The following is a 26500-nucleotide window of genomic DNA, read 5'->3' as shown; positions in this document are numbered from 1 at the left end:
AAAGCAGACACTTTGAAAAACAATTTGGCAGTTTCTTATAAAGTTTTCTTTTAAAGTTAAACATGTATTCACTATGTGACCTAGCAATCCCACTTCTAGGTATGTACCTAAGAGAACTGAGGACAAATTTCCACACAAAAACTAAATATTTATAGTTAGCTTTATTTATAATAGCTCCAAACTGGAAGCAAGCCAAATGCTCATCAACCAGTGCCTGGATAAACAAATTATGTACGTCCATACCATGAATGCTCCTTTGAAAAATGTTAATGATGGAAAAGTTCAGCAAGCTTAAAAAGGAAATCCCTCGCTTTCTGCATTTAAATGAGAGCAAACATGATAAGAAAACAAGCTAAGTACCTCATGATCTCACTCAAAGAAACATAAATAGTAAACAGAAACCTGACACTCCCATCTTCCAGAATATGTTGTGGCGTTACCAGAACTTCAGCCCTACCTGTGCCCTGGCACAGGTGGGTGAGTGTCAGACTGTAATCACAGGGCATGAATGGTCTAAGACGGAAACAGAATGATGAAGTTTATCTTCTGAATCTGTAGCCCTTTTCTTAATTTCACTTTTTTTTAATTATACTTGACATTGTGCTAGGCAGTCTTACATGTTACTTTTCTTAATCCTCACATTGATCCTGTAAAATAGGTTGTACTATTACCATTTTGGAGCTGAGGAAATAGGCATAAAATGGTATAGTGCTTGCTTAAGTTGACAAAGCTCGTTAAGTGACAGCACTTGAAGCCAGGTCCCAAGATTCTAAGCTCAGTGCTTTTGCCTCTCAGTCCTTTTCTCTGTCCTTGGCATCATGTTCCCTTGTAGTCCTTTGGCTATCCCAGGACCCTAATGGGATTTTCTGCTCTTCCTTTAGTAAGTATCTTTACATACTAATTAAGCATTGACTTCTTGTCACCCTCAAGCAAAGTTCCTTTTCACAGAATGAGGAAGAGCTCAATTATGCAACAAAAGGAAGTGACCTTATTAGGTTACTAATATAAATCTAAATCCAATTTGGAGACTCATTAATATAACTTCTCAGGAAATCTTTATGGTTAAAAGGAACTAATTATCTCCATTGCTCTGTAGTAGAGATTGAAAGGAAACTCTGACTCCGTGCGGCACTTTGTCCTTTAACTGTTCTTGGATGGAGTCTCCACAATAAAAATCATTGTTTTAAACTTGCTGTTCTACTTCAGAAAGTTTGCTGCCCCATCCAGTTCTTCCTGTATTGCCCTCCACTGTGACCATGTGAGAACAATGTCCCAGCAGCCAGAGGAGAGGAAAGTGGTCAGCAGTGTCCAATATTATTTATTCTTCACAAATAGTTACAGTTTTAATGTTTTTCACTGTTGTCAAATTTTAACTATGTAAACAACTTCTTCTTCAGGGTAATGCAAACCTGGATATCCAGAATGTGAACCAACAAACTGCCCTCCACCTTGCTGTGGAACGACAGCACACCCAGATCGTGAGGGTAAAGTGTTCACTAACAGGGCTCTTAGCTTGCAGTTGTATTTTAAGCAGACAGGTTCTAGAATGTCTTGAAAATTTAAGTGATGCATTGTTAGATTTCTCACAAGGCATAGTTAGATGTAAAAGTTATGATTTTGGGCTAATATTTGGTATCAATTTGGCAAAGATTTTTAATTAAAATAGGGAACATCTTAAAACTCTGATATTCAGTCTTTATAATTTTGTTTCCAGACTTGTGAAATCCCGGAATATTAAATCAGAAAATTTCAAAGTAACATGTAAAATAGTTTTTAAAAAGTACATTCCCTCTTTAATTTGTATAAGTGAGAGTGAGCTATAATTAAAAGGTTTGGCTGGACATTTGCTGCAGATTCCAGCAAAGCTGAAATAGATATTTTTATTTTACTAATCTGGTTTCTCCAGACAAAATATTTGAAAGATTATCTGTTTAAAATTTTTTTGTAGTATAGAGATTCTTAAAGTTTGGAGGCCAAACCAGCAGCATCAGCATCACCTGGGCCGTTGGTCGAAAATAAATTCTTGGGCCCTACCTCAGACCAGCCAAGTCAGAACCTCCAGGGTGGGAATTAGCAATCTGTGGTTTAACAAGACCCCCAGGTAATTCTGATGGACGTTCTAATTTGAGAAACACTGCCCTAGAGTGACAGTTTATGTAAACTTTTTAGAACAAAGTGAAAAAAAAAAGGGAAGGTAATTTGCCAAGACACGTAAGAGCATATGCTTGAGATTGGTTTCTTTGTACGATGTTTTTCTAAAACTCTGATAGCATTTGTAGAAAGGATTAGGGAAATTGTTAAAGCACCATTAGCAAAGTCTTAAATAAAGTTATATTTACTACTTAAAATAGCTATTGAAACATATAAGTTATGCATTTTATGTAAGAGGTTGTAGTTTACCAGACACTCCACATTTATTGTATTTAAAATTCCTCTCGTTAAAAACTCTTCATTTCTCTCTGGTTTTTGGACTTTCCTTATGTGACCATATTTGTAGAAAGTTGACCAAAGAGAATAGAATAAATAATTTTTGCTTGTTTGTTTACATAATAGAATAATTTTGAACATTATGGTTTGGTCCTGTTGGAAGTACTTAAAATATCCCAACTCACGTATCTAAAATTAAAGGGTGAAATAAATTGTCCTAAATTTCCCCCAGTTATCTTGATCTTAGAGTAGGTAAATTAAGCAACATATTGGTTCTCATTTCTTTCTGTTCTCTCAATATTTGAATAACCCAGGGCTTATCACTATTTGTAAGGAACCACAGGGGTATAGAGTAGTGGGAAGCAAATTTATAAAAATAATTAGCTTTAGTGGCAGCTCCTTCAGCTAGGTCCAGGACTCTCACTGTTACTGTAGATACATTGTAATTTCTTGTGGACGTAAATACTTTAGCAAAATGAGATGTGTTTCTCTTTTAGCTTTTGGTCCGTGCAGGTGCCAAATTAGATATTCAGGATAAGGATGGGGATACTCCTTTGCATGAAGCTCTGAGGCATCACACCTTGTCTCAGCTACGTCAACTTCAAGATATGCAAGATGTGGGGAAGGTTGATGCTGCCTGGGAGCCATCCAAAAACACAGTGAGTAAAGATAATCTTTGATTCAGTACTAGCAGAAGCATCTTTTAATGCAAGATCTTATATTTATGCTAATTTAACCTGCATCTGATAAAATATATAGTTTTTTAATAAAGATTGACACCTGAGCTAACAACTGTGGCCAGTCTTCCTTTTTTTTTGTTCCTCCGTCTTCTCCCCAAATCCTCCCCCCCCGTACATAGTTGTATATTCTTAGGTGTGGGTCCTTCTAGTTGTGGCACCTGGGACGCTGCCTCAACTTGGCCTGATGAGTGGTGCCATGTCCACGCCCAGGATCCAAACCAGCGAAACCCTGGGCCACTGAGGTGGAGCGCGGGAACTTAACCACTTGGCCGTGGGCCGGCACCTGATAAAATATTTTATCAGAGCTACATAGGTAGAAATTTAGTTTATGAACTAAATACTAGTCACGTATTGCTTTACATTCTTACCAAAAGTTGTTTCATGGTTCTTTTAACTTTAGCCATTCAGATAGATGTTGTGGTATCTTATTGTGGTTTTAATTTGCATTTCCCTTATGATTACTGATATTGAACATCTTTTCATTTGCTTGTTTGCCACTCACACGTATTTGATGAAGTGTCTGTTCAAATCTTTTTCTTTGAGGAGGATTGGCCCCTGAGCTAACACCTGTGCCAGTCGTACTCTATTTTGTATGTGGGATGCCACCACAGCACGTCTTGATGAGTGGTGTGTAGGTCGGTGCCTAGGATCTCAACTGGTGGACCTTGGGCCGCTGAAACGGAGTGCGTGAACTTAACCACTATGCAATTGGGCTGGACCTGTTCAAATCTTTTGTTCATTATTTTGTTGAGCTGTTTTCTTACCATTGAGTTTTGAGAGTTCTTTATATAATCTTAATACAAATTCTTTATCAGAAATGTGATATGCATGTATTTTCTCCCAGTCTATAGCTTGTCTTTTCATTCTTTTAACAGTGTTTTTGGAAGTGCAGAAGTTGTTAATTTTGATGATCTAATTTATCAGTTTTTTTCTTTCATTGTTTGTGCTTTCTTTGTCCTATCTGAGAAATCTTTGCCAAACCCAAGGTTGCTAGGGTTTTCTCCTGTTTTGTACTAGAAGTTTGTAAAGTTGTTAGTTGTTAGGTTTAGGTCAATGATTCATTTTGAGTTAATTTTTGTATATATAGTATGAGGTACGGATCAAAGTTCTTTTTTTTTCTTTTGCTTGTGGATATCCAGTTATTCCAGTACAGTTTGTTGAAAAGACTGTCTTTTTCTACTGAATTGCCTGTTGCACTTTTATCCAAAATCAGTTAACCATGTGTGTCTTTCCGGATTCCATATTCTCTTCTATTGGGCTATGTCTTTAGCTATGTAACGCCAGCCCACTGTTGTGATCACTGTAGCTTTATGATAAATGTTGAGGTGAATTAGTAAAGTCCTCCAATTTTCTTCTTTTTCGAAGTTGTTTGACTATTGTAAGTCCTTCACCTCTCCATATGAGTTTTAGAATCATTTTTAAGAATGTAAAGGGGTTCTAAGACTCAAGTATTTGAGAATTGCTGCCTTTCTCTGTGACCGTGGATAAATTCTCTAACTCATGTGTGTCTCATTTTTCTCATTTTAAAATGACAGGAGGGGAGTAACTACCTCCATAAGGTTGTAAAGATTAAATCAGTTAATTCATGGAAAGTGCTTAAAACAGTTCTCAGTCCATTGTAGGTGCTCCATAAATGTTAACAATTATTATGACTATTTTCAAGTAAGATATTTAAATCAGTAGCTTGGATGCTATCAGAGCCTGGTTTGTCTCATTCACCATCTCTTGGTTAATTCTTAGGCATGGTTCTTTCCTCGGTGTCTCTCCCCTTATTGCTCCAAGTTGGTTGCTAGCAGCTCCAGAGCCAAATTGGCTAGAAAAGGGAGTGTTTCCTCAATATCTCAATCAGAAGTCCTGTTCCTGAGTTTTATTGGCCTTAAATTGACCTGATTTGGGTTATGTGTCATCCCTGAACTAATCACATAGATGAGGTGGATGTCTGACTGATTTGAGTCATCTTTGGTCCACCTCTAAAACTGGAGAACCGGTCAGTCCTCAAACTACGTGCCTGAGAAGATTAGAGGGAGGGAAGAGAAGGGGCAATGGCTATTAGGACTGCAACTCAAATGTCCACCACATCTATATAGTCTGTAAGTTCTTCCCAGACATGTGTTTTTATATATAATACACACACGCTCATATATTTATAGTCATGTACTGCATAATGATGTTTTGGTCAACTACGGACCAGACTGCATGTATTGTGGTCCTATAAGATTAGTACCATATAGCCAATGTGGTAATAGGCTATACCACCTAGATTTGTGTAAGTGCACTCTGTGACGTTCACAGAACGAGGAAATTGCTTAACACCACATTTCTCACGACGATGCATTTCCCTGTCATTAAGCAGCACGTGACTGTCTCTATACAAACATACAGACACATACATGTATATTTGGTGGTAAGAATTGACAACAGATTCCTAAGGGGAAAATAATGACTGACTTCATTTGATTTCAGTTAATAATGGGACTTGGTACCCAGGGAGCGGAGAAGAAGAGTGCAGCATCTATTGCGTGTTTCTTGGCTGCTAATGGTGCTGACCTTAGCATTCGAAATAAGAAGGGTCAATCTCCACTTGATCTCTGTCCTGATCCAAGTCTCTGCAAAGCACTGGCAAAGTGTCATAAAGAAAAAGTCAGGTTTGTATTATTTATCATAAAACTTAATAGTCTATGTGTAAAATATCGTGTGGTTTCATAATGGAGAACTTAATTACTTGAAAATGTCTTTGTCTTTCCTCTTCTATCTTTGTGTTGACTCTTTCTTTCTTAAAAATTTCCCTACAGGCAGCATGTCTCTTATTTCGTGTTGTATTCTTTACATTATTAAATATCACGCTTTATGCGTAATAAATTCTAAGAAACTTTTCTAAACTAGTCTATCTTCCAGTACTTGTATATGTTAGAGAAATTTATCTGTAAGAAAAGTCTCACCAGTGAAATTGCTGTGATTATATGTATATTTAAAATTTTAATAGACTCTTTCAAAGAGCGGCAGTCTACATGCTCACCAACAGGGTATATCTCACACAAACTGTGTAATAATTCTAGCACCTTGCACAGTGCCTGACAGACACTTCATAAATATCTATGAAGGACTGAAAGAATGAACAAATGAATGAACCAATTCCTGATGTTTTCTCTAAAAATGATCATTTCACACTTGTCTTCTTTTCTAAAAGTAAAATGTGTCATTGACTTTAATTATTATTTATAATACAACTAAATTTCTTATTATGAGATATTATAGACATACAAAAAGGTAAGTCTCATTTCTTTTTCACCCAGATGGTACTGTACAACTATTATTGCTCTATATACCTGGTTCTAGTCATTGAACATTTCAGTAGTTGTCCCTTGACCTTTGTGCCCTTTGCCTCTCTTATAGTTTATGGATAGTGATGAAATGACATTTCTTTGGAATCCATGCATAGAGCTATGTTATAGAGAAATTAATACAATGAGGTATATACATTTCTTTAAGTTTATTCTTTTTTTTTTTTTTAAAGATTTTATTTTTTCCTTTTTCTCCCCAAAGCTCCCCGGTACATAGTTGTGTATTCTTCGATGTGGGTTCTTCTAGTTGTGGCATGTGGGACGCTGCCTCAGCGTGGTCTGATGAGCAGTGCCATGTCCGCGCCCAGGATTCGAACTAACGAAACACTGGGCCGCCTGCAGCGGAGCGCGCGAACTTAACCACTCGGCCACGGGGCCAGCCCCTTTAAGTTTATTCTTAAGGAGAATAAAGTTCTACTACAAAAAGACAGAATGCATCTAAAAATAGATAGATACAAGGCACTATAATTACTGTAGTAATAACTTTAGCACTGGCCTCTAAGATGAAACTGCTTTGTGTGTGTGTGTGTGCACGCACGTGTTCATGAATTTCTAAAGATCGTAGTAGAAATGGAGTATTCCTTTTCTCTAACAGTAGTTGGTCATTTATATGTATTTCTTTGTCTTGTATCTATATATTTATAGATGCATTCTGTCTTTCTATAATAGAATTTTATGCTCTTTAAGGATACACTTAAAGAAATGTCAAAACAGCAGCTGCAGTGACATATTTTCCAAAGTGCCCTATTTGTCAGTTGTGAACTCTGATGATGCTTCATTCTGTCTGTAGTTAGGATAACTAACGTGGACTCTGATTAGGATTTTGTTTGATTCCTGTGCCTTCCTCAGCTGGTTCTATATAGAGTGAAACTGTGTTTATGTTAAATTTTTTTCACCTAGTGTTTTTGATTTCTTTGTCAGAAGAAGATCCACCGTTTTCCACTGGGTGAGGATTTGTTCAGTTTGAAATTTGAATAGTATTAGAAGTACCTAAAGAAGCAGAAATGTTTATAAATAAAAAAAATAGTATACAGTGTTTCATATACAGATGTTAAAGATTAATTTTTATTTTATTTTATTAATTTTTTTTTTTGTGAGGAAGATTACTGCTGAGCCAACATCTGTTACCAGTCTTCCTCTTTTCTTGCTTGAGGAAGATTAGCCAGTCTTCCTCCACTTTATATGTGGGTTGCCGCCACAGCATGGCTGATGAGTGGTGTAGGTCCACACCTAGGATCTGAACCTGTGAGCTCAGTCCGCTGAAGCAGAGTGTGCTGAACTTAACCATCATGCCATGGGGCTGGTGCCAAATCTTAATATTTTGACCTAACTAAAGCTGTTTTTGCATATAATATTGATGTTCTACATGTTTTTAAAAATATTTTAATTAATGAATTTGTAACAAATATTCTGAAGGCTTGATTAGAATTATTTTCTTTTACTAGTGGTCAGGTGGGTTCTCGAAGTCCTTCTATGATTAGTAATGATTCTGAGACCTTGGAAGAGTGTATGGTGTGCTCAGATATGAAGAGAGATACTCTTTTTGGCCCATGTGGACATATTGCCACCTGTTCTTTATGTTCTCCACGAGTCAAGAAATGTCTCATCTGTAAAGAACAAGTTCAGTCCAGGACAAAGGTAATATATTTTTATATAATATTTTGTCATTTTATGATGTTCTTTGAGACTACAGTTAATGATAAGATTATATGATGCCATGTATCTGTTTAATTTTGTTCTTCTTAAGAATGATTAAATATAGGAATGTATAATTTATACATTTATCAAGAGACCAATTATGAGTTTACTTCTTATATGTAAACTATAGTAGTTAAAAATAAACGCAGTCTGCTATTTTGCTATCAAAGCCTCTTATAACCGAAAGATGTATTTAATTCCATTTTGTAATGTAGTTGCTTGTGTATTTCACCTTTTTTGAGTGCATGGACTGTGTTGTACTGCACTGATTTTTGTAAAAGACCAGCTGATTTTTTCTTGTAGAATGTCACACGTTCTGGATTTATTTGATTGTTTTTATCGTGACATTGTTTTATTTGATTCTCTATCATCCATGTTTCCTATAAACTGGAAGTTAGATCTGATGGCTTGATTAGGGTCAGCTTACGTGTTTTTGGCCAAAAAACTTCACAGAAGATGCTACTCATTTTATGTTAAGTCCCACCAGGAGGCAAAGAAAGTCTAATCGTCTTGCACTCAGTGATGGCTGAGTTCTGAATCCACTCTGATCTTACTTCATCTGACTCCTTTTGCTTTTTGAGAAGTGTTATTCTTTTCTGGGCTTCTGGTTTCATTCTTTTTCCATGTGACTGGGTGCTTTATCATAACTATACCGTCTGACTCATTTTGGTTCACTGAAGTAGTTGGTTTCCTTTTTCAGTTGTTTAACGTGCACACATGTGTATGTGTAGAGTGAGATTTAAGTCTTTTACAAATGATTTCTCTCAAGATGACTAGCTTAAACCAAAAGATATGTTGCTTTTGTTTGGTTTCATTTATCAAGTTTATACTGTTTTTTTCATTCCCTTCTTTTTATTCTTTTCATTTTTTTCTTGATGTTGCCTAAGCTGTTCATTAGCCTTCCTTAATCAGAAAGGAGCTGGCACTAATTCTCGTAGTGAATTAGCTGGCAGTGACTTAAAAGGTGTTATCTTGCCAGTGCGTCTTACATTTTCGTAGGGAATCTTCTAAGATTGGATGCTTTTTATGATCCAAATGAATATATCTTTGGTAAAAGTATTGGTGCAGGAAAAAGTACAAGGAAGTTATTTTTAGATGAGAGCTACTGGAGTAGTAGTGTGTGTGTAGCTGTTTAGTCTATTTGTGAAGCTGAAGAGGATGGACTAACAGCACTTACTGTATGCCAGGCACTGTGTTGGTATTTTATATGCATTATATCTGTCTCAGTCCCACTTAATAAATTAATTTGGATCATTCTACTTGGTATTCATAATTTGCTTTAGTTCCCTGCTTACAAAGTTTAACAGTTTGGGAGAGAATCTGAAAGAAAAAAATATAAGCCTTCTCTTGTTTTTGGATTGGACTGTGTATTCTGCTGTTGTGCTTGAAACTTTTTGTTAGATTAAGCCCTATTTCAACAAACCTTTATTGAGCACTTGTTTTGTAGTCAAGACAGAGATGTATATGATAATTCCTTGCTAAAAGTTTGCAATCTCTTGGCAACTGTGATTTAGATTAAAAGCTGCTCTGCCATATAGAATGTTTTTGGTCCTTTCAGAGAGATGTAAAGTGAGTTCAGAGCCCTAGGTTTTCAAAAGCGGAGTCTCAGATATGAGCTGGCCGTTATTGATCATCTAGTCCAGCTCTAGGTATTTACAATTGGAAAAAGTGAAACTCAAAGAAGTATACTGATAGTTGAGTCTTCAGTGCAGTTCTCGTGACTCTTAAGTCCCTGTTCTTTCCCCTGTGTTATGATACACAGAGAAAATTAAAAGCAATATCAAGAGAGGGTTGATGGAACAGGGAGGTAGAGGGGAAGGAATATGCTGTCATTCCTTTTTGGACAAGTTCTGAATTCCAAGAATTAGTAAGCTTTCACTTGTTTTTTTAAATTATGGGATTTTCAAACCTGTAGGAAAGTACAAAAACTAACATATCCACCAAACAGATTGGCCAGCTTGGTTGCAGAGCCTTTGAATATAAAGAAATAGCGACCCCAAGTGGTTAAAAGATAATGAACATCTTCACTGAAGATAAAACTAATTAAAGAATTAGTATTTGGAGGGAGGGAGAATAATAAACAAGCTTGGTCTCTTTAGCAAATAAAGAAATACAAATAAGAAAACTATGAATTATTATTAACCATTCTTGTCGAATCAGCAAAAACAAATTTTAAAAAATACTAGCCAGGAAAGTGGGAAATGGGTACTCTCTTAACACTGTTGGATAGTGAGTTCAGTAAATGGGTTCATGTTTTTGAGAGACTATCCTGATAATATATATACAAACCTTTACAATAAACATGCTTTGATATAGTAATTCCGCTTCTGGGACTATAATCTAAGGAACAAACCCAAAAGGGGGAAAATGTTCTGGTTAGGAAGATTTTATATATATATATATGTACTATTTCATATATATGTAAAATAAGGGAATGGGTAAGTAAATGATTATTAGATTGATTTGCTAGGTTATTTTGAACTCTTTATAAACAATTCAGATACATAGACAATTGAATTGGGAATCATTTTAAAAACCAGCATACCATTATATAGAGAGAAGAAAATTATAATGTATTTGACACTAATTTTATATTACACATTGAGCTAAACACTTTACATATAATATCTAATTTACATTTTTTTCATTGTCACATTTTAATCTTTGACCAGTACTTAGCACATACAGTTCCTAAAATATTTATATGGAAATGCTTCTTGTATGTAGCTACATCAGTCAGAGTTTCACCTCCCTGCCGTCATTGCTCTTGAGACTTTTGTCCATCTCTCTAGTTGCTAACATTTGGCATTTTCATTTCTTTTTTCACCCAGATTGTGCCTCCTTTTTTCTTTAGCTTACTTAACCAGCCACATAGCTGACTGACATACCTTTGCAACTTAGCCGTGGTCCTCAGCCCTACCCAATCTCCTTTATGAGAGAGGAAAGTGTTTGTTGGGAGCTGTGAAAAATTAGGGTACCTACCTCAGATCCCTTAGCTGCCCATTTCCAAGGTCTTCCTCTTTCTGTTCCCCACCCGCCATTCTGGTGGCGTACTTCTTCGTGTTTGCAGTCTGGGGGTAGATTGGTATACTGAAGGGAACCACTCCCTTCCTTGTCGTCTGACCTTGAATAGGACTGAAGCCTGCATGTGTCATCGTAGAGTTGGAAAGGACACCCTGGTTGTGAGCCCTGGAAGCTGTAGGAAACTGAAATTTGTTTCTTTCAACTGTTTTGAATCAACAGTCAAGTTAGAAACTTTCAGATATCTTATTAGATTTTTTTCACCGTTTCCCACATTTTGTTAGTTACCAAGTCGTCTTAAATATTTCTCAAAACTCTTTCTCCTCCTCCGTATTACTATGTCTTAGTTGAGTTATGCCCTTACTATCTCATATTTAGAATTGTTCAAGGGTATACCTGAATTAGGGCCACTTAACTTCTCTATCTTTTAATTTACTTATTACTATCCTGTGAAGAGGGATTGTTCTTTAATGCTCAGATTAAAAAAAAGCTGTGGCCGAACAACGTTAGGTAAGTTGTTAGTATTGGAGCTAGAATTTGAATCCAGGAATGTAAAGATTCTGACCACCTATGTCTTAACTGCTTTCCACTGTTACAACAACTATGTAAATTCTGTGTGGGTAACAAGGTATAAGTTGGGAAAGTCCATGGAGAGAAAGCGGGTGCAGTATTTGGTTGTTTAGGTGAAGTTATGGGTGAGTGGTAGTCATCATTTCTGAACAGTAATATTAAATGATGCCAGATATGGGTAAATGTGAATGTGTGTTAACAGAGAGAAGAATAGGCAAAAGATGCATGTGAAACCAAGGGCAGTGTGGTGGAGTAGGGGTGAAAGGAGCCAGAGCCAAGGCTAAGAAATAGTTACACACTCAAAACTCAGATTAATTGGAGATGAAGAGGAGGTAAAATCGAGGGAAATTGTGAATAGGTTGTGGAAGACTTGTGGCTTTAGAGATCAGGGAGAAAGAATAGTCCAAAGCTTTGGGCTCCACTCAGCGTGGGAGAACTGACCAAGTCCTGAAAAGGATGTGTTAGGTAGAGTTCCTTAAATGTGGGTAAACAGAAAAATTCCCTTTGGGCTTTAGCAATCTGACTAACCTGGCTAGATTTTTATTAACATTAGAAATCTATCTTAGTTGTTTGTTCTTTTTATTTTTTTCTCAAAGGTATTTTCGGGGAAAAAAAAAAGAAAATTGAAGTCTAGTTTGGTCTTCCTGACCTCAGAGGAAATGGAGTTTTTCTCTGTTGTTCTTTAGGACAGATAGCGAGAGTAAAGTGGAAATCGAACCTGTTAAACTAGGGTCTATAAAGATGTGAAAATGAGGAACCGAGAGAGTAAAGGATGGAGCACTGTGTGTGCCTAGGCACGTTCCTCCGTGCCTGGGAGAGTTTCCTTACAGAGGAAATATATTTGGAAACAAAAGGAACTGTGGAAGTTACTAGATTTATCGGTAGAAGTTCATGCGTGTGCTGTAACCTCTTTTTTGTAGATTGAAGAATGTGTGGTATGCTCTGACAAGAAAGCAGCTGTTCTTTTTCAACCATGTGGACACATGTGTGCTTGTGAGAGTAAGTAGCCTATATAAAACTTCCTCAGTATTATGGTAAAAATAGGAAGTGAAACAAATTATATCTTTGAATTTTTTTGTGTTTGATAACTCATAAACAAAAAAGTTGATGGGTCTCTAGTGCCTTCCATTTCTTTCTCTGTGCTAGAATGTCACCTGTTTTCCTCCTTGCCACTGAGCATTAGAGAAGACGGAATATGCTGTGTTCTACCAGCTCGAATTTTTATTTCGTTTGTGTTAGCACAAAAGATCTCTTCTCACACACAGTAGAAATTTATTTCCAAAAACAAATGTTGAGACATTTAGTCTAGCTTTTTTTTCACATATAAAATTAGCACGTTTTGTTTGTCTTCACCTTAATATTCCTCTCTCGCATACTTTCCCCACTGCTAAGGCACCCACAGCAACCATTTGGGGCTATAATTTCTGGCCACCTTAACCTTTCTTAACGTCTATGTCAAGAAAGCTTATAGGGGCTGGCCCTGTGGTCGAGTGGTTAGTTCATGCGCTCTGCTGCAGGCAGCCCAGTGTTTCGTTGGTTTGAATCCTGGGCACAGATGTGGCATCAAGCCGCGCCAAGGCAGCGTCCCACATGCCACAACTAGAAGGACCCACAACGAAGAATATACAACTATGTACCAGGGGACTTTGGGGAGAAAAAGGAAAAAAAGAAAAAATCTTTAAAAAAAGAGTTTATAGAAATCTTTTCTTTGTGAGGATAATATTGAAGTTTGAGATGTTTTAAACTTTGCTTGTATATATCCCCCTTGTTCTTTTTAAGTTTATACACTGTTCAATATTAATATTCTCCTCTTCCCTTTGCTTTTTTTTTTTTTAAAAGATTTTATTCTTTCCTTTTTCTCCCCAAAGCCCCCCAGTACATAGTCATATATTCTTCGTTGTGGGTCCTTGTAGTTGTGGCATGTGGGCTGCCTCAGAGTGATTTGATGAGCAGTGCCATGTCCGCGCCCAGGATTTGAACCAACGAAACACTGGGCCGCCTGCAGCAGAGCGCATGAACTTAACCACTCGGCCATGGGGCCAGCCCCCCCTTTGCTTTCTACATTTGTCAGTGAAGAATTTTAAACAACTTACACCTTACTTATTCAATGGGCACAAGGTAAAGCATGGTGTTTCCTACTGTAGCAAAGTCCAGTCAGTAGGTGTTGATATTTATCTGACTAATGTAAGATACAAATTGTATGACAGATGACTCTTATTGGCATAGATTTGCTTTAAGCCTTGGTGTTTTTTTTCATTCTGACAGGCATTCATCAACTAAAGAAAGGATCAAGGTTTTCTGCTGTAACATTCTGTCATTAGTTAACTGTTTCTGTTTACCAAAGACTGGTATAATGGCTGTTATCAACTGTCAGAGGGCACGGAGAGAGAGAAATCTATCTTAAGTAAAAAGAGCTTGATTATTTGAGTTTTCATAGACCAGGACTTAGCAAGTTTTTTTTTCTTCTTCTCCCCAAAGTTCCCCCAGTACATAGTTGTATATTCTATTTGTAGGTCCTTCTAGTTCTGCTGCCTGGGACACCACCTCAGCATGGCTTGATGAGTGGTGCTAGGTCTGTGCCCTGGATCCAAACTGACAGAGCCCTGGGCCGCTGAGGTGGAGTGCAGGAACTTGGCCACAGGGCCACCCCCTAGCAAACTTTTTTATAACGGGTCAAATAATAAATATTTTTGGCTATGTGCGTCCTGCGGTTTCTGTAGTAACTACTCAACTCTGCCATTGTAGTGCAAAAACAACCATAGACAATATGTAAACAGATGGGCCAGACTGTTTTCCATTAACTTTGTTTACAAAAACAGGCGACTGCTTCGGTTTGGTTTGGCCTGCAGGCTGTAGTTTGCTGACCCCTGTTATAGACCAAAGTGACACCTAAAGAGACGTGAAAGCTAATTATAATTAGTTGTTGATAACACAGATTCTAGAGCCTTAAGGTAGTATTTTCCCCAGGAGTTTTCCAAAGTTTTTACATTGTCTTTGCTTTAAAATGTAGCAAGAGCAACAGCTAACTTTTACTGAGCTCTTAACTCGTACCAGGCATTTTAATCTCTGTTTGCGTCTTTCCTCATTTATCTTCACAACAACCCTAAGAAGTAGATTGTTTTCTCCATTTCACAGACATGTTGTTAAATATTTACTTGCTAGGGAAGATGAAATTGAGGTGGAAAATGTCCCTCCCTTAAGGAGTATGCAGTAAAGCAATTAGTGCCCACGTCCCAGCAATGTTAAACGGAGTGTTGGAGCCTCGAATAGTATAGAGTGCCTTGACAGGTTGAAGGAGGAGAGTCTGTATCCTTTTTGGAGGGACTGAAGAAAGATTTTATAGAAAGTATACAACAACCTAACTTAGTGATAAGAATTTGAGGTAATTGTGGTTATGTATTGAGGCAATTAAATTAATCCTTTAAATTTAAGGAAAAAAATCTGCCCCTAGATCGAAGGCAAATCCCAAACCAGGTTTCTACTAGCATTATCTCCTACCTAGTACACCGTTCATAGGCCAGTATCAAACCCTTCTCTCTTTAGGCCTTGGCATGAGATCAACCTTGATAACCATTCTCTATCCACCAGCATAAGCACTTTTAACCATGTGCCCCACCTTGTCCACACCAGTGGTTTTGTGCTTTGTTAAAGTTTACTTTCTTGTTATAAGTTATCCCTGGATATCCTGCCGCAGTTTTTGTTATTTTTTCTGTTTTTGAAATGACAGACACTTGGTACATAGCCTAAGATGTGGAGTATACTTTCCTAATAAATGCTGATTGGAAAGAGTATGTTGACGTATACCATGTGTTGTTTTATAATTAATTAACAACTTTAGATGTAGTATAGTCATGTACCACATAACGGCATTTAGATCAGTGATGGACTGTGTATACGACAGTGGTCCCATAAGATTAGTACCATAACATTAGCCTCGGTGTCATCTCAGTTTGTGTAAGCACTGTAGAGGAGGAAGAAATTTTCCTCTACCCTTCTAAGTTCTTCTGGCTGATCTAAGAATTAAATTGACATGAGGCAGATTAACAGGAGAAAAACAAACAAAAGTTTAATAACATATACACGTGGGAGAAACCCAGGAAAACCGAGTAACTGGGCTAAATGGCCAAAGCCCTCATCTTAAATACCATCCTCATCTAAAGACAAAGGAAGATATTGGGGATCGGGAGAGTCAGGGACTTCAAAAGGAAGGAAGGCAATTCACAGGTAGGTGAAAAGGAGCAAAGGTTTGGTAAACAAGTTTGTTTGGCCACACGCAAACAGAAGAACACAGAAGGGAGCCCAACAAACGGGCTTTTCTATGTTCCTCCCTGTCTACCACCTAGTTCATGTTATGCTAAGGTGATAACTCACTTCCTAAGGTAGGTTTTTATATCTGAATTCTTTCAGGCAGTTAAGAGAGCATAACAAGAAAACATTGAGTGTTTTGTTTCTTAAAAATAATCAGCCTAAAATAATCCTCATGTTAAAGAGACGCATTTTGGGGTGGCCAATTTTGTTCCCCTTCAGTGCTCTCTATGATGTTTGTACAGTGGTGAAATCGCCTGATGATGCATTTCTCAGAACATATCCCTGTTGTTAAGTGATGCATGAATGTATTAACAATCAATAATCTATAATTGTGCCTAGATTTTTCTTCTTGGAATGGGAGAGCATTCTACTGATATACAGGTATTAGAAAAGAGTCTGCTATGATAAAATTATATTTTCCTGATCACTACATTAAAAAAGTAGTCACTAAGCAATTTGCTTGTTAGATTACATCAATTTGATAGAGAAGGAAGACAATTGTTCAACATATTTTAGGAATTTTAGAGATAAGCTATTTACAGTAGGAAGTATTTTTACAAAATTATCATGTGAGCAATCTTATAGTTCTAGTGTTAGTTAAAATTTATGAAAGGTATCTCCCTCCTTTATTGTCAAGCCTTAACATCTTGAAATATTTATGATGTTACTTATAAAAAAAAAAACAGAGAAGCCCCCTTTCACAATTTATTCCAATGTATTAGAAAATGTCATTATTTTCATAATGATGGGCTCTTTATTCTAGAGACTACCAATGGAGAATTCTTTGTTTGATAACATTTGAAGAAGGTAGAATTGTTTATTGATATAACTTAATGTTTATCTCAGTGTTAAATTTAAGTTGTAAAAATGAGCAGAGAGAGGCGACCCTCTTATTCATGTTTTCTCTCATAAGAAGTGTCCTTGTTGCTATTTTCCAGACTGTGCTAATCTGATGAAAAAGTGTGTGCAGTGTCGGGCAGTAGTTGAACGAAGAGTGCCTTTCATTATGTGCTGTGGAGGGAAAAGTTCAGAAGATGCCACTGATGATATCTGTAAGTAGATTTTCTTAGGCATTTTCACACTTTGCTTTCTTCTTGGGACTTTCAGGCACATCTCTTCTTAAGTGTAGTACACTATTGCCTTGTAACATAAGGTATGTGACTTGAATCTACAGAGGAACAGGTATGGTTTTGCTCTTGTTATGTACAAGAAACCTGAAATTATATTTTTTTTAGTTTTCAATATGATTATAGAACCTTAAACATTGGTCTTTTAAGAAACTTGCATGCATGATATAAAGAATATTGTTATATTCTTGCTTAAAGAAAATTTGCTGTTTTTTTCTTTATTTTTAGAATATTTTATTGAGGTATTAAAAAGTTTATAACATTCTGAAATTTCAGGTGTACATTATTATTTATCAGTCACCATATATATATATGCCTTTTTACCCTTTTTGTCCACCCCTAACCCCTTCCCCTCTGGTAACCACCAATCTGTTCTCTTTGTTCATGTGTTTATCTGTCTTTCACATGTGAAATGATAACAGTGTTTGTCTTTCTCTGGCTTATTTCACTTAACATAATACCCTCAAGGTCCATCCAGGTTGTTGCAAATGGGGTGATTTAGTCTTATTCTATGACTGAGTAGTATTCCATTGTATGTATATACACACACTACATCTTCTTTATCCATTCATCAGTCGATGGGCACTTGGGTTGCTTCCGCATCTTGGCTGTTGTGAGTAATGCTGCAGTGAACATAGGGGTGCATAAGTCTCTTTGAATTATTGTTTTCAAATTCTTTGGATAAATACCCAGTAGTGGGATAGCTGGGTATGGTATTTCTATTTTTAATTTTTTGAGAAATCTTCATACTGTTTTCCATAATGGCTGCACCAGTTTGCATTCCCACCAGCAGTGTATGAGGCTTCCCTTTTCTCCACATCCTCTCCAACATTTGTTATTTTTTGTCTTGGTAATTGTAGTCACTCTTAACAGGTGTAAGGTGATATCTCATTGTGGTTTGCATTTTCCTAATGGTTAGTAATGTTGAACCTCTTTTCATCTGCCTTTTAGCCATCTTTGTATCTGCTTTAGAAAAATGTCTGTTCATGTCCTCTGCCAATTTTTTGATCAGATTGTTTGTTTTGTTGTCGTTGAGTTGTGTGAATTCTTTATGTATTTTGGAGGTTAACCCCTTGTTAGATATATGGTTTGCAAATGTTTTCTCCCAGTTGGTGGGTTGTCTTTTCGTTTTGTTCCTGGTTTCCTTTGCCTCACAAAAGCTCTTTATTCTGATGTAGTCCCATTTGTTTATTTTTTCTTTTGTTTCCCTTGCCTGAATAGACATGCTATGCGAAAAGATGCTTCTAAGACCAGCGTCAAAGAGTGTGCTGCCTGTATTTTCTTCTAGGAGTTTTATGGTTTCACATCTTACCTTCAAGTCTTTATCCATTTTGGATTAATTTTTTGTGTATGGTGTAATATAATGGTCTGCTTTCATTCTTTTGCATATGACTGTCCAGTTTTCCCAACACCATTTATTGAAGAGACTTTCCTTTCTCCATTGGATGTTTTTGGCACCTTTGTCAAAGATTAGCTGTCTGTAGATGTGTGGTTTTATTTCTGGGCTTTCGGTTCTATGTTCCATTGATCTATGTGTCTGTTTTTGTACCAGTACCATGCTGTTTTGATTGCTATAGCTTTGTAGTATATTTTGAATTCAGGGATTGTGATGCCTCCAGCTTTGTTCTTTTTTCTCAGGAGTACTTCAGCTATTTGGGGTCTTTTGTTGTTCCATATGAATTTAGGATTCTTTGTTCTATTTCCGTGAAGAATGTCATTGGGATTCTGATTTGGATTGCATTGAATCTGTAGGTTGCTTTAGGTAGTATGGACATTTTAACTATGTTTATTCTTCCAATCCATGTGCATGGAATATCTTTCCATTTCTTTATGTCATCATCAATTTCTTTCAATAATGTCTTTTCATTTTTATTGTGTAGGTCTGTCACCTCGGCTTGGTTAAATTTATTCCCGGATATTTTATTCTTTTTGTTGTGATTGTAAATGGGATTGTATTCTTTAGTTCTCTTTCTGTTAGCTCATTATTAGAGTATTGAAATGCAACTGAGTTTTTAAGTTGATTTTGTACCCTGCAACTTAGCTGTAGTTGATTATTTCTAACAGTTTTCCAGTGGATTCTTTAGGGTTTGCTATATGTAGAATCATGTTGCCTGCAAACAGCAAGAGTTTCACTTCTTCCTTGCCAGTTTGGATACCTTTTATTTCTTTTTCTTTCCTAATTGCTCTGGCCAAAACCTTCAGTACTGTGTTGAATAAGAGTGGTGAGAGTGGGCATGCTTGTTTTGTTCCTGTTCTCTGAAGGATGGCTTTCAGTTTTTCCCTGTTGAGTATGGTGTTAGCTGGGGGTTCGTCATATATGGCCTTTATTGTGTTGAGGTACTTTCCTTCTATCCCCGTTGTATTGAGAGTTTTTATCATAAATGGATGTTGAATCCTGTCAAATGCCTTATCTGCATCTATTGAGATGATCACGTGATTTTTATTCCTCATTTGTTAATGTGGTGTATCATATTGATTGATTCACAGATGTTGAACCATCCCTGCATCCCTGGTATAAATCCCATTTGATCATAGTGTATGATCCTTTTAATGTATTGCTGTATTCAGTTTGCCCATATTTTGTTGAGGATTTTTGCATCTATGTTCATTAGCAGTATTGGCCTGTAATTTTCCTTCTTTGTGTTGTCCTTGTCTGGCTTTGGTATCAGGGTGATCTTCGCCTCATAGAGTAAGTTAGAAAGTGTTCCATTTTCCTCAATTTTTTGTAACAGTTTAAGAAGGATAGGTATTAAATCTTCTTTGAATATTTGGTAGAATTCTCCAGAGAAGCCAACTGGTCCTGGACTTTTTTGGGGGGGAGGTTTTTGATTACTGTTTCTTTCTTTTTTTTTGAGGAAGATTAGCCTTCTGCCTATCCTCCTCTTTTTGCTGAGGAAGACTGGCCCTGAGCTAACATCCATGCCCATCTTCCTCTACTTTATATGTGGGATGCCTGCCACAACATGGCTTGCCAAGTGGTGCCATGTCTGCACCCAGGATCCAAACCAGTGAACCCCCGGCTGCCAAAGTGGAACGTGCGCACTTAACCACTGCGCCACCTGACTGGCCCCTGATTACTGTTTCAGTCTCTTTTCTTGTGATTGGTCTATACAGATTCTTTTATTTCTTCCTCATTCAGTTTTGGGAGGTTGTATGAGTCTAAGAATTTATCCATTTCTTATAGATTGTCCAATTTGTTGGCATGTAGTTTTTCATAGTATTCTATTATAATACTTTGTATTTCTGTGGTATCCATTGTAATTTCTCCTCTTTCATTTCTAATTTTTATTTATTTGAGCCTTCTCTCTTTTTTTCTTAGTGAGTCTGGCTAAGGGTTTGTCAATTTTATCTTCTTAAAGAACCAGCTCTTAGTTTCATTGACCCTTTCTTCTGTATTTTGGTTCAATTTCATTTATTTCTGCTCTAATGTTTATTATGTTCCCCCTTCTGCTGACTTTGGGCTTTGTTTGTTCTTCTTTTTCTGGTTGTGTTAGGTGTAGTTTAAGATTGCTAACTTGAGATTTTTCTTGTTTGTTAAAGTAGGCTTGTATTGCAATGAATTTCCCTCTTAGGACTGCTTCTGCTGCATCACATATGAGTTGGTATGTGTATTTTCTTTTTCGTTTGTCTCCAGATATTTTTTTATTTCTCCTTTAATTTCTTCCCTGATCCATTGGTTGTTCAGTAGCATGTTGTTTAGTCTCCACGTATTTGTCACTTTCCCAGCTTTTTTCTTGTAGTTGGTTTCTAGTTTCATAACATTATGGTTGGAAAAGATGCTTGATAATGATAAAGGTGTCATCTTAAATTGATTGAAACTTGCCTTGTTTCCCAACACATGGTCTATCTTTGAGACTGTTCCATGTGCACTTGAGAAGAATGTGTATTCTGCTGATTTTGAATGGAGTGCTCTTTATATATCTGTTAAGTCCCTCTGGTCTAGTTTTTTGTTTAATTCCACTGTTTCCTTGTTGACTTTCTGTCTGGATGATCTATCCATTAATGTAAGTGGGATTTTGAGGCCCTCTACTATTATTGCGTTGCTGTTAATTTCTCCCTTTAGGTCTGTTAATAGTTGCTTTATGTACTTTGGTGCTCCTGTGTTATGTGCATAGATATTCCTAACTGTTATGTCCTCTTGGTGGACTGTCCCTTTTATCATTATATACTGCCCCTCTTTGTCTCTCACTGCCTTTTTTATCTTGAAGTCTAGTTTATGTGATATAAGCATGGTAACACCTGCTTTCTTTTGTTTGCCGTTTACTTGGAGTATTGTCTTCCACCCCCTCACTCTGAGCCTGTGTTTGTCTTTAGAGCTGAGATATGTTTCCTGGAGGCAGCATATTGTTAAGTTGTGTTCTTTAGTCCATCCTGCCAGTCTGTGTCTTTTGATTGGAGAATTCAATCCATTTACATTTAGAGTGATTACTGATAGATGAGGGCTGGATACTGCCATTTTATCTCTTCTCTCCCAGTTGTTCTGTATTTCCCTTGTTTCTCTTCCCGTGTATTTCTGACTGCCATTTCAGTTTGGTGATTTTCTATGATGGTTTTCTCACTTTTCTCTTTATTTATCATTTGTGTCTCTATTCTGATTTTTTGTTTAGTGGTTACTGTAAGCTTTGTATAAAAGATCTCATAGATGAGATAGTCCATTTTCTGATAGCTTCTTATCTCCTTAGACTAAGTAGTTTCCATCACTTTCCTCTTCCCCATCTAAGTTGTTGTCGCATCTTACTCTGTTTTGTGTTGTGAGTTTGTGATTAAAATGAAGTCATGATAGTTATTTTTGTTGTTTTCCTTCCCTTTATCTTTAATGTTATAATTATTTGCTAACCTGTTCTTATAGAGAGCTGCAATTTTCTGATTTTGTCTGTTTATCTCCTTGCTCAAGACTTTGTAAATGTTTTCTTTTTTTTCAGTTATGAAGGCCTTCTTGATCATTTCTTGTCGGGGGCAGGTCTTGTGGTAATGAACTCCCTCAGTTTTTGTTTATCTGGGAAAGTTTTTGTTTCTCCAATCATATCTGAAGGATAGTTTCACTGGATAGATTGTTCTTGGCTGAAAGTTTCTGTCTTTCAGTATTTTGAATTATCATTCCACTCTCTCCTTGCCTGTAAGGTTTCTGATGAGAAATCAGCTAACAGCCTGACAGGGATTCCTTTGTAGGTTATTTTCTTCTGCTTTGCTGCCCTTAATATTTTTTCTTTGTTATTGAATTTTGCTAGTTTTACTAATATATGCCTTGGAGAAGGTCATTTTACATTGATGTAATTAGGAGTTCTATATACTTCATTTACATGTAATTCTCAGCTATTATTTCTTTGAACAAGCTCTCTGCTGCTTTTTCCCTCTGTTCTTCCATATAATCCTTATGTTGCATTCCCTAGTTGAGTAAGATATTTCTCAGAGAATTTCTTCATTTCTTTTTAGTCTTAGTTCTCTCTCCTCCGCCTGAAGCAGTTCTCTATTTCTGTCCTCTAAATTACTAGTTCTGTCCTCCATAATGTCAGCTCTATTTTTTTTTTAAAGATTTTCTTTTTATTTTTTTCCTTTTTCTCCCCAAAGCCCCCCGGTACATAGTTGTATATTCTTCGTTGTGGGTCCTTCTAGTTGTGGCATGTGGGACGCTGCCTCAGCCTGGTTTGATGAGCAGTGCCATGTCCGCACCCAGGATTCGAACCACGAAACACTGGGCCTCCTGCAGCGGAGCGTGCGAACTTAACCACTCAGATACGGGGCCAGCCCCTGTCAGCTCTGTTTTTTAAGGATTCCAGATTCTTCTTTTCTCATTCATTGTGTTCTTCATCTCCAGCATTTCTGTTTTTTTTTTTTTTTAGTTTCAATCTCTTTTGTGAGGAATTCCCTCTGCTCATCAATTTTATTCCTGAGCTCATTGAACTGTCTGTGTGAGTTTTCCTGTAGCTTGTTGAGTTTCTTTATGATAACTATTTTGAATTCTCTGTCATTTAGATTGTAAATTTCTGTGACTTCAGGATTGGTTTCTGGACACTTGTCATTTTCCTTCTGCTGTGGAGTGTTAATGTATTTCTTCATGGTGTTTGATGGGGTGGACCTTTGCTGCTGCATAGTGGTAGTATCTGGTCACAGATTCCACCTGCCACCACTGGGGGGTGGGGCAGGAGCTGTATTTTCTGAGCTTGCCGTGTCTCCTGGTAGCTGTCCCCGTCTGTAGGAAGTTGTAGTGATAGGGCTTTCTGTGTTTGCACAGATACGCAAACTCAGGGTCTCTGGCGCGGATCCCCTGCCCTGACTGACTGGCCAGTCTGGTGCACCAAGATTAGGGGAGGGCACGCTTTCTTTCCCTCCTGTGTTCCTGCTTTGCACTCACTGGTGGTCCGCCTGGGCTGTTCGACTTGGTGGAGGTACCCCCATGATAACTGAGCCACCTCAGTGTGGAGCATTCCCGCAGGCTAGGAAGCAACTCCAAGAGTGAAAGTGTTCCCACAGAGGGCTGCCTTTCTCCCCATCACATCTTGGCTGCTGCGTGAAGTCTCATACCATAGATTGCTGCTGCTGGGGAGGAGAAGGAGATCTGCTTACCTCCCTCCACTGCTTCCTGGGGGCTCCAGTACCTCCACTTTCAGATGCATGGCTTTGTGGATCTCTCAGACGTGCATTGTGCTGTGTGGATGTCCTCTGTTGGTTAATGAATGTCCTTTTCATTGTATCTTAGTGGGGAGAGACTAAGGAAACGGCTCACTCCACCATGATGCAGATGTCACTCTCCTGCTGTCTGTTTTTAAGATAAAATTTAGTGTATCTTGGGGGAACATCATATTACAAATTATCTTTTTGGTTTACACAAGCATTTACCCATTCCTCTATGTAGCAGGTTTACCTAGTGTTTTTAAATATTTTATGGAATAGTAATTATTTGGGACAGAGTAACTGTAAACTGCAGTGTGACCCAGTGAACAAATGGAAAGGTGAAAAGTGAATTGTTTATGTTCAACCTTTTGCATAGTACAGCTGTGTAAAAGAATTTTTCGTCTTTGCACCAGACATAAGCTGGATGGTATCTTTGATTTGTTTGTTCTGTGCACAGATGAGCAAGAAAATTAGCATAGCCACTTCTGCCCAGGCCCGTTTGTCTTTATTACCAGTAGAGCAGAGTAAAATTCCCAGGGACAGATTAACTAGAGTTAAAGACCAAGAATCTAGAGAGTAGAAAAAGTGAAATAAATAGCATCCCTCCATTTAGCAGAGGACTGGTCTGGCCTTTCTTTCATGGAGATTCTCATCTCAGAGCAGTAACAACAAAGAGAGCCAGGCATAAAGGAAGGAGGCTAGGTTTTTGTGTGTTCTCGTGGTCATCATCTGAGAGACTTGCTGCCAAAACTGGCTGAAATGCTGTGCTGTTTACCTTCCTGGGTTTGTACAATTTAGGAACAGAGAAAACAAGCATAAAATGTATTCATGAAGTTGCCAGAGGAAGCAAGTAGAGCCTTGGAAACCCAAAAGTCTGTGTGTAGATAGCTATCTAGCTGAGTTAAATATATTTAGAAATTAATTGCAAACCTGTTTGCTTTTGAAGATTATAAATGAAGGAGTATAACTTGAGTGTCACTACCATATCTGTCGTCTGTCTACACAGGAAAATTTTTTTAGGGGGATTCTAATAATAGTATTGTGTTTTTTAAATTAAAAAAGTAATAATTTTAGAAATAATCATTGTCATAACATTAAAAATTTTTATCTATATTATAGCAAGTGGAAATATTCCAGTGTTACAAAAAGACAAGGATAATACCAATGTCAATGCAGATGTACAAAAGTTGCAGCAGCAGTTACAGGACATTAAGGAGCAGGTAATCACAATTTCTTTATGATAGACAATGATTCTAAGAATGGCATTTCATATTTTTCTGTAAAACTGTGAGTGTTTTCTGGTGTGACTGTGGTTCATATTAGTGTATCACCTGCAGGATTTTAATATTTGCAATAGGTAAAATCTGATCAAAAGATTTAATCAGACACTTGCTAAAATAGGAAACACAGAAGTGACCAATAAACATGAGAAAATGCTTAACCACATTAGTATCAAGAAATGAAAATTAGGAGCGGACCCCGTGCCCGAGTGATTGAGTTCGCACACTCCACTTCAGCAGCCTGGGGTTTCGCCGGTTTGGATCCTGGGCACAGACATGGCACTACTCATTGGGCCATGTTGGGGATGCGTCTCACATGCTACAACTAGAAGAACCCACAGCCAAAATATACAACTATGTACTGGGTGGACTTGGGGGAGAAAAAGCAGGGAAAAAAAGGAAATGAAAATTGAAACCACAATGAGATGCCTTTTTACCCCTTGCCAGATTGAGGGAAAAACTCACTGTTTAAAACTGTCAGTATTGAGTGTTCAGGCAGAATACATAGCAACCCATAACTCATGCAATGCTGGCGAGAATATACATTAGTAAAAACACTTTGGAAAAGTTTGTCATTATCTAGTAAAACTAAATAGGATATTGTTTGAGGACAAACACTTGGGGGAAAAAATCATACAGATGCTGTTTAAAATCAAGGGTAATGTTTTTCTTGGCTGGGATGGCTGAGAAGGGACATGAGGGAAATTTCTAGAGTACTGATACTCCATTTCTTGATCCACGTGTCAATTACATGCATTTGATCAGTTTCTGGACTTTTATTAAACTGTATACTTATGATTTGTGCACATTTCTGTATAGATGTGCTACTTCAATAAAAAGGAGAAAAGCATACCTTGGTTTCAGTTACCTGTGGTCAACAGTGTAAGTATATATACATGCACACCACAAAGAAAAGGAACAGAAAGAGAAATGCAAAATTCAGAATAGGGGTTATCAGGGAGGGGTGGATGGAAGGGATTGGGAAGGAGTATAGTGTAGAGGAGCTTCAAAAGAAAGGGTAGCATTCCACACTTTAAACTGAATGGTGCTTATATTGTTCTTTATATCTTATACATACCAACACAAGTACTCTTTTATATCTACTCAATATCTAATAAAAGTAACAATAAAATAAAGAAGTTAGCTAAAACTTGGAGATATATGGTAGGAAAGTCTTTTTTTTCCTTTACCTTGTCATTTCACCCAGCAATGAAATCTGGCTTAATTTACAGGATTGAGCAGCAAAGGGTGTTATTTCTCGCGTTTGGCAGTCACGTCGATGTTGCCATGCAGTTGTCAGAGTCATCACTCTTGTCTTTTCTATCTGAATTTATAAGAAGGCAATATAGTCAATAGATAGCAACCCAGGATAACTA

At 37.3% G+C, this 26500-nt stretch overlaps 1 protein-coding gene across 2 annotated transcripts in view; it reads left to right on the top strand.

The window, feature by feature from the left end:
• The window catches only part of MIB1 (MIB E3 ubiquitin protein ligase 1), a 141075-nt gene that overhangs the window by 108313 nt on the left and 6262 nt on the right, over window positions 1-26500 (top strand). For both annotated transcript variants that reach the window (XM_023647510.2, XM_014727680.3), the window contains exons 14-20: window positions 1398-1484; window positions 2925-3086; window positions 5631-5812; window positions 7954-8146; window positions 12718-12796; window positions 17044-17157; window positions 24964-25064. In XM_023647510.2, the coding sequence (XP_023503278.1) occupies window positions 1398-1484; window positions 2925-3086; window positions 5631-5812; window positions 7954-8146; window positions 12718-12796; window positions 17044-17157; window positions 24964-25064 (918 nt within the window). The remainder of the gene's footprint in view (window positions 1-1397; window positions 1485-2924; window positions 3087-5630; window positions 5813-7953; window positions 8147-12717; window positions 12797-17043; window positions 17158-24963; window positions 25065-26500) is intronic.

This window comes from Equus caballus, chromosome 8, assembly GCF_041296265.1.
Source record: "Equus caballus isolate H_3958 breed thoroughbred chromosome 8, TB-T2T, whole genome shotgun sequence".
Taxonomy (NCBI): Eukaryota; Metazoa; Chordata; class Mammalia; order Perissodactyla; family Equidae; genus Equus; species Equus caballus.
This window is presented reverse-complemented; position numbering and strand designations above follow the sequence as displayed.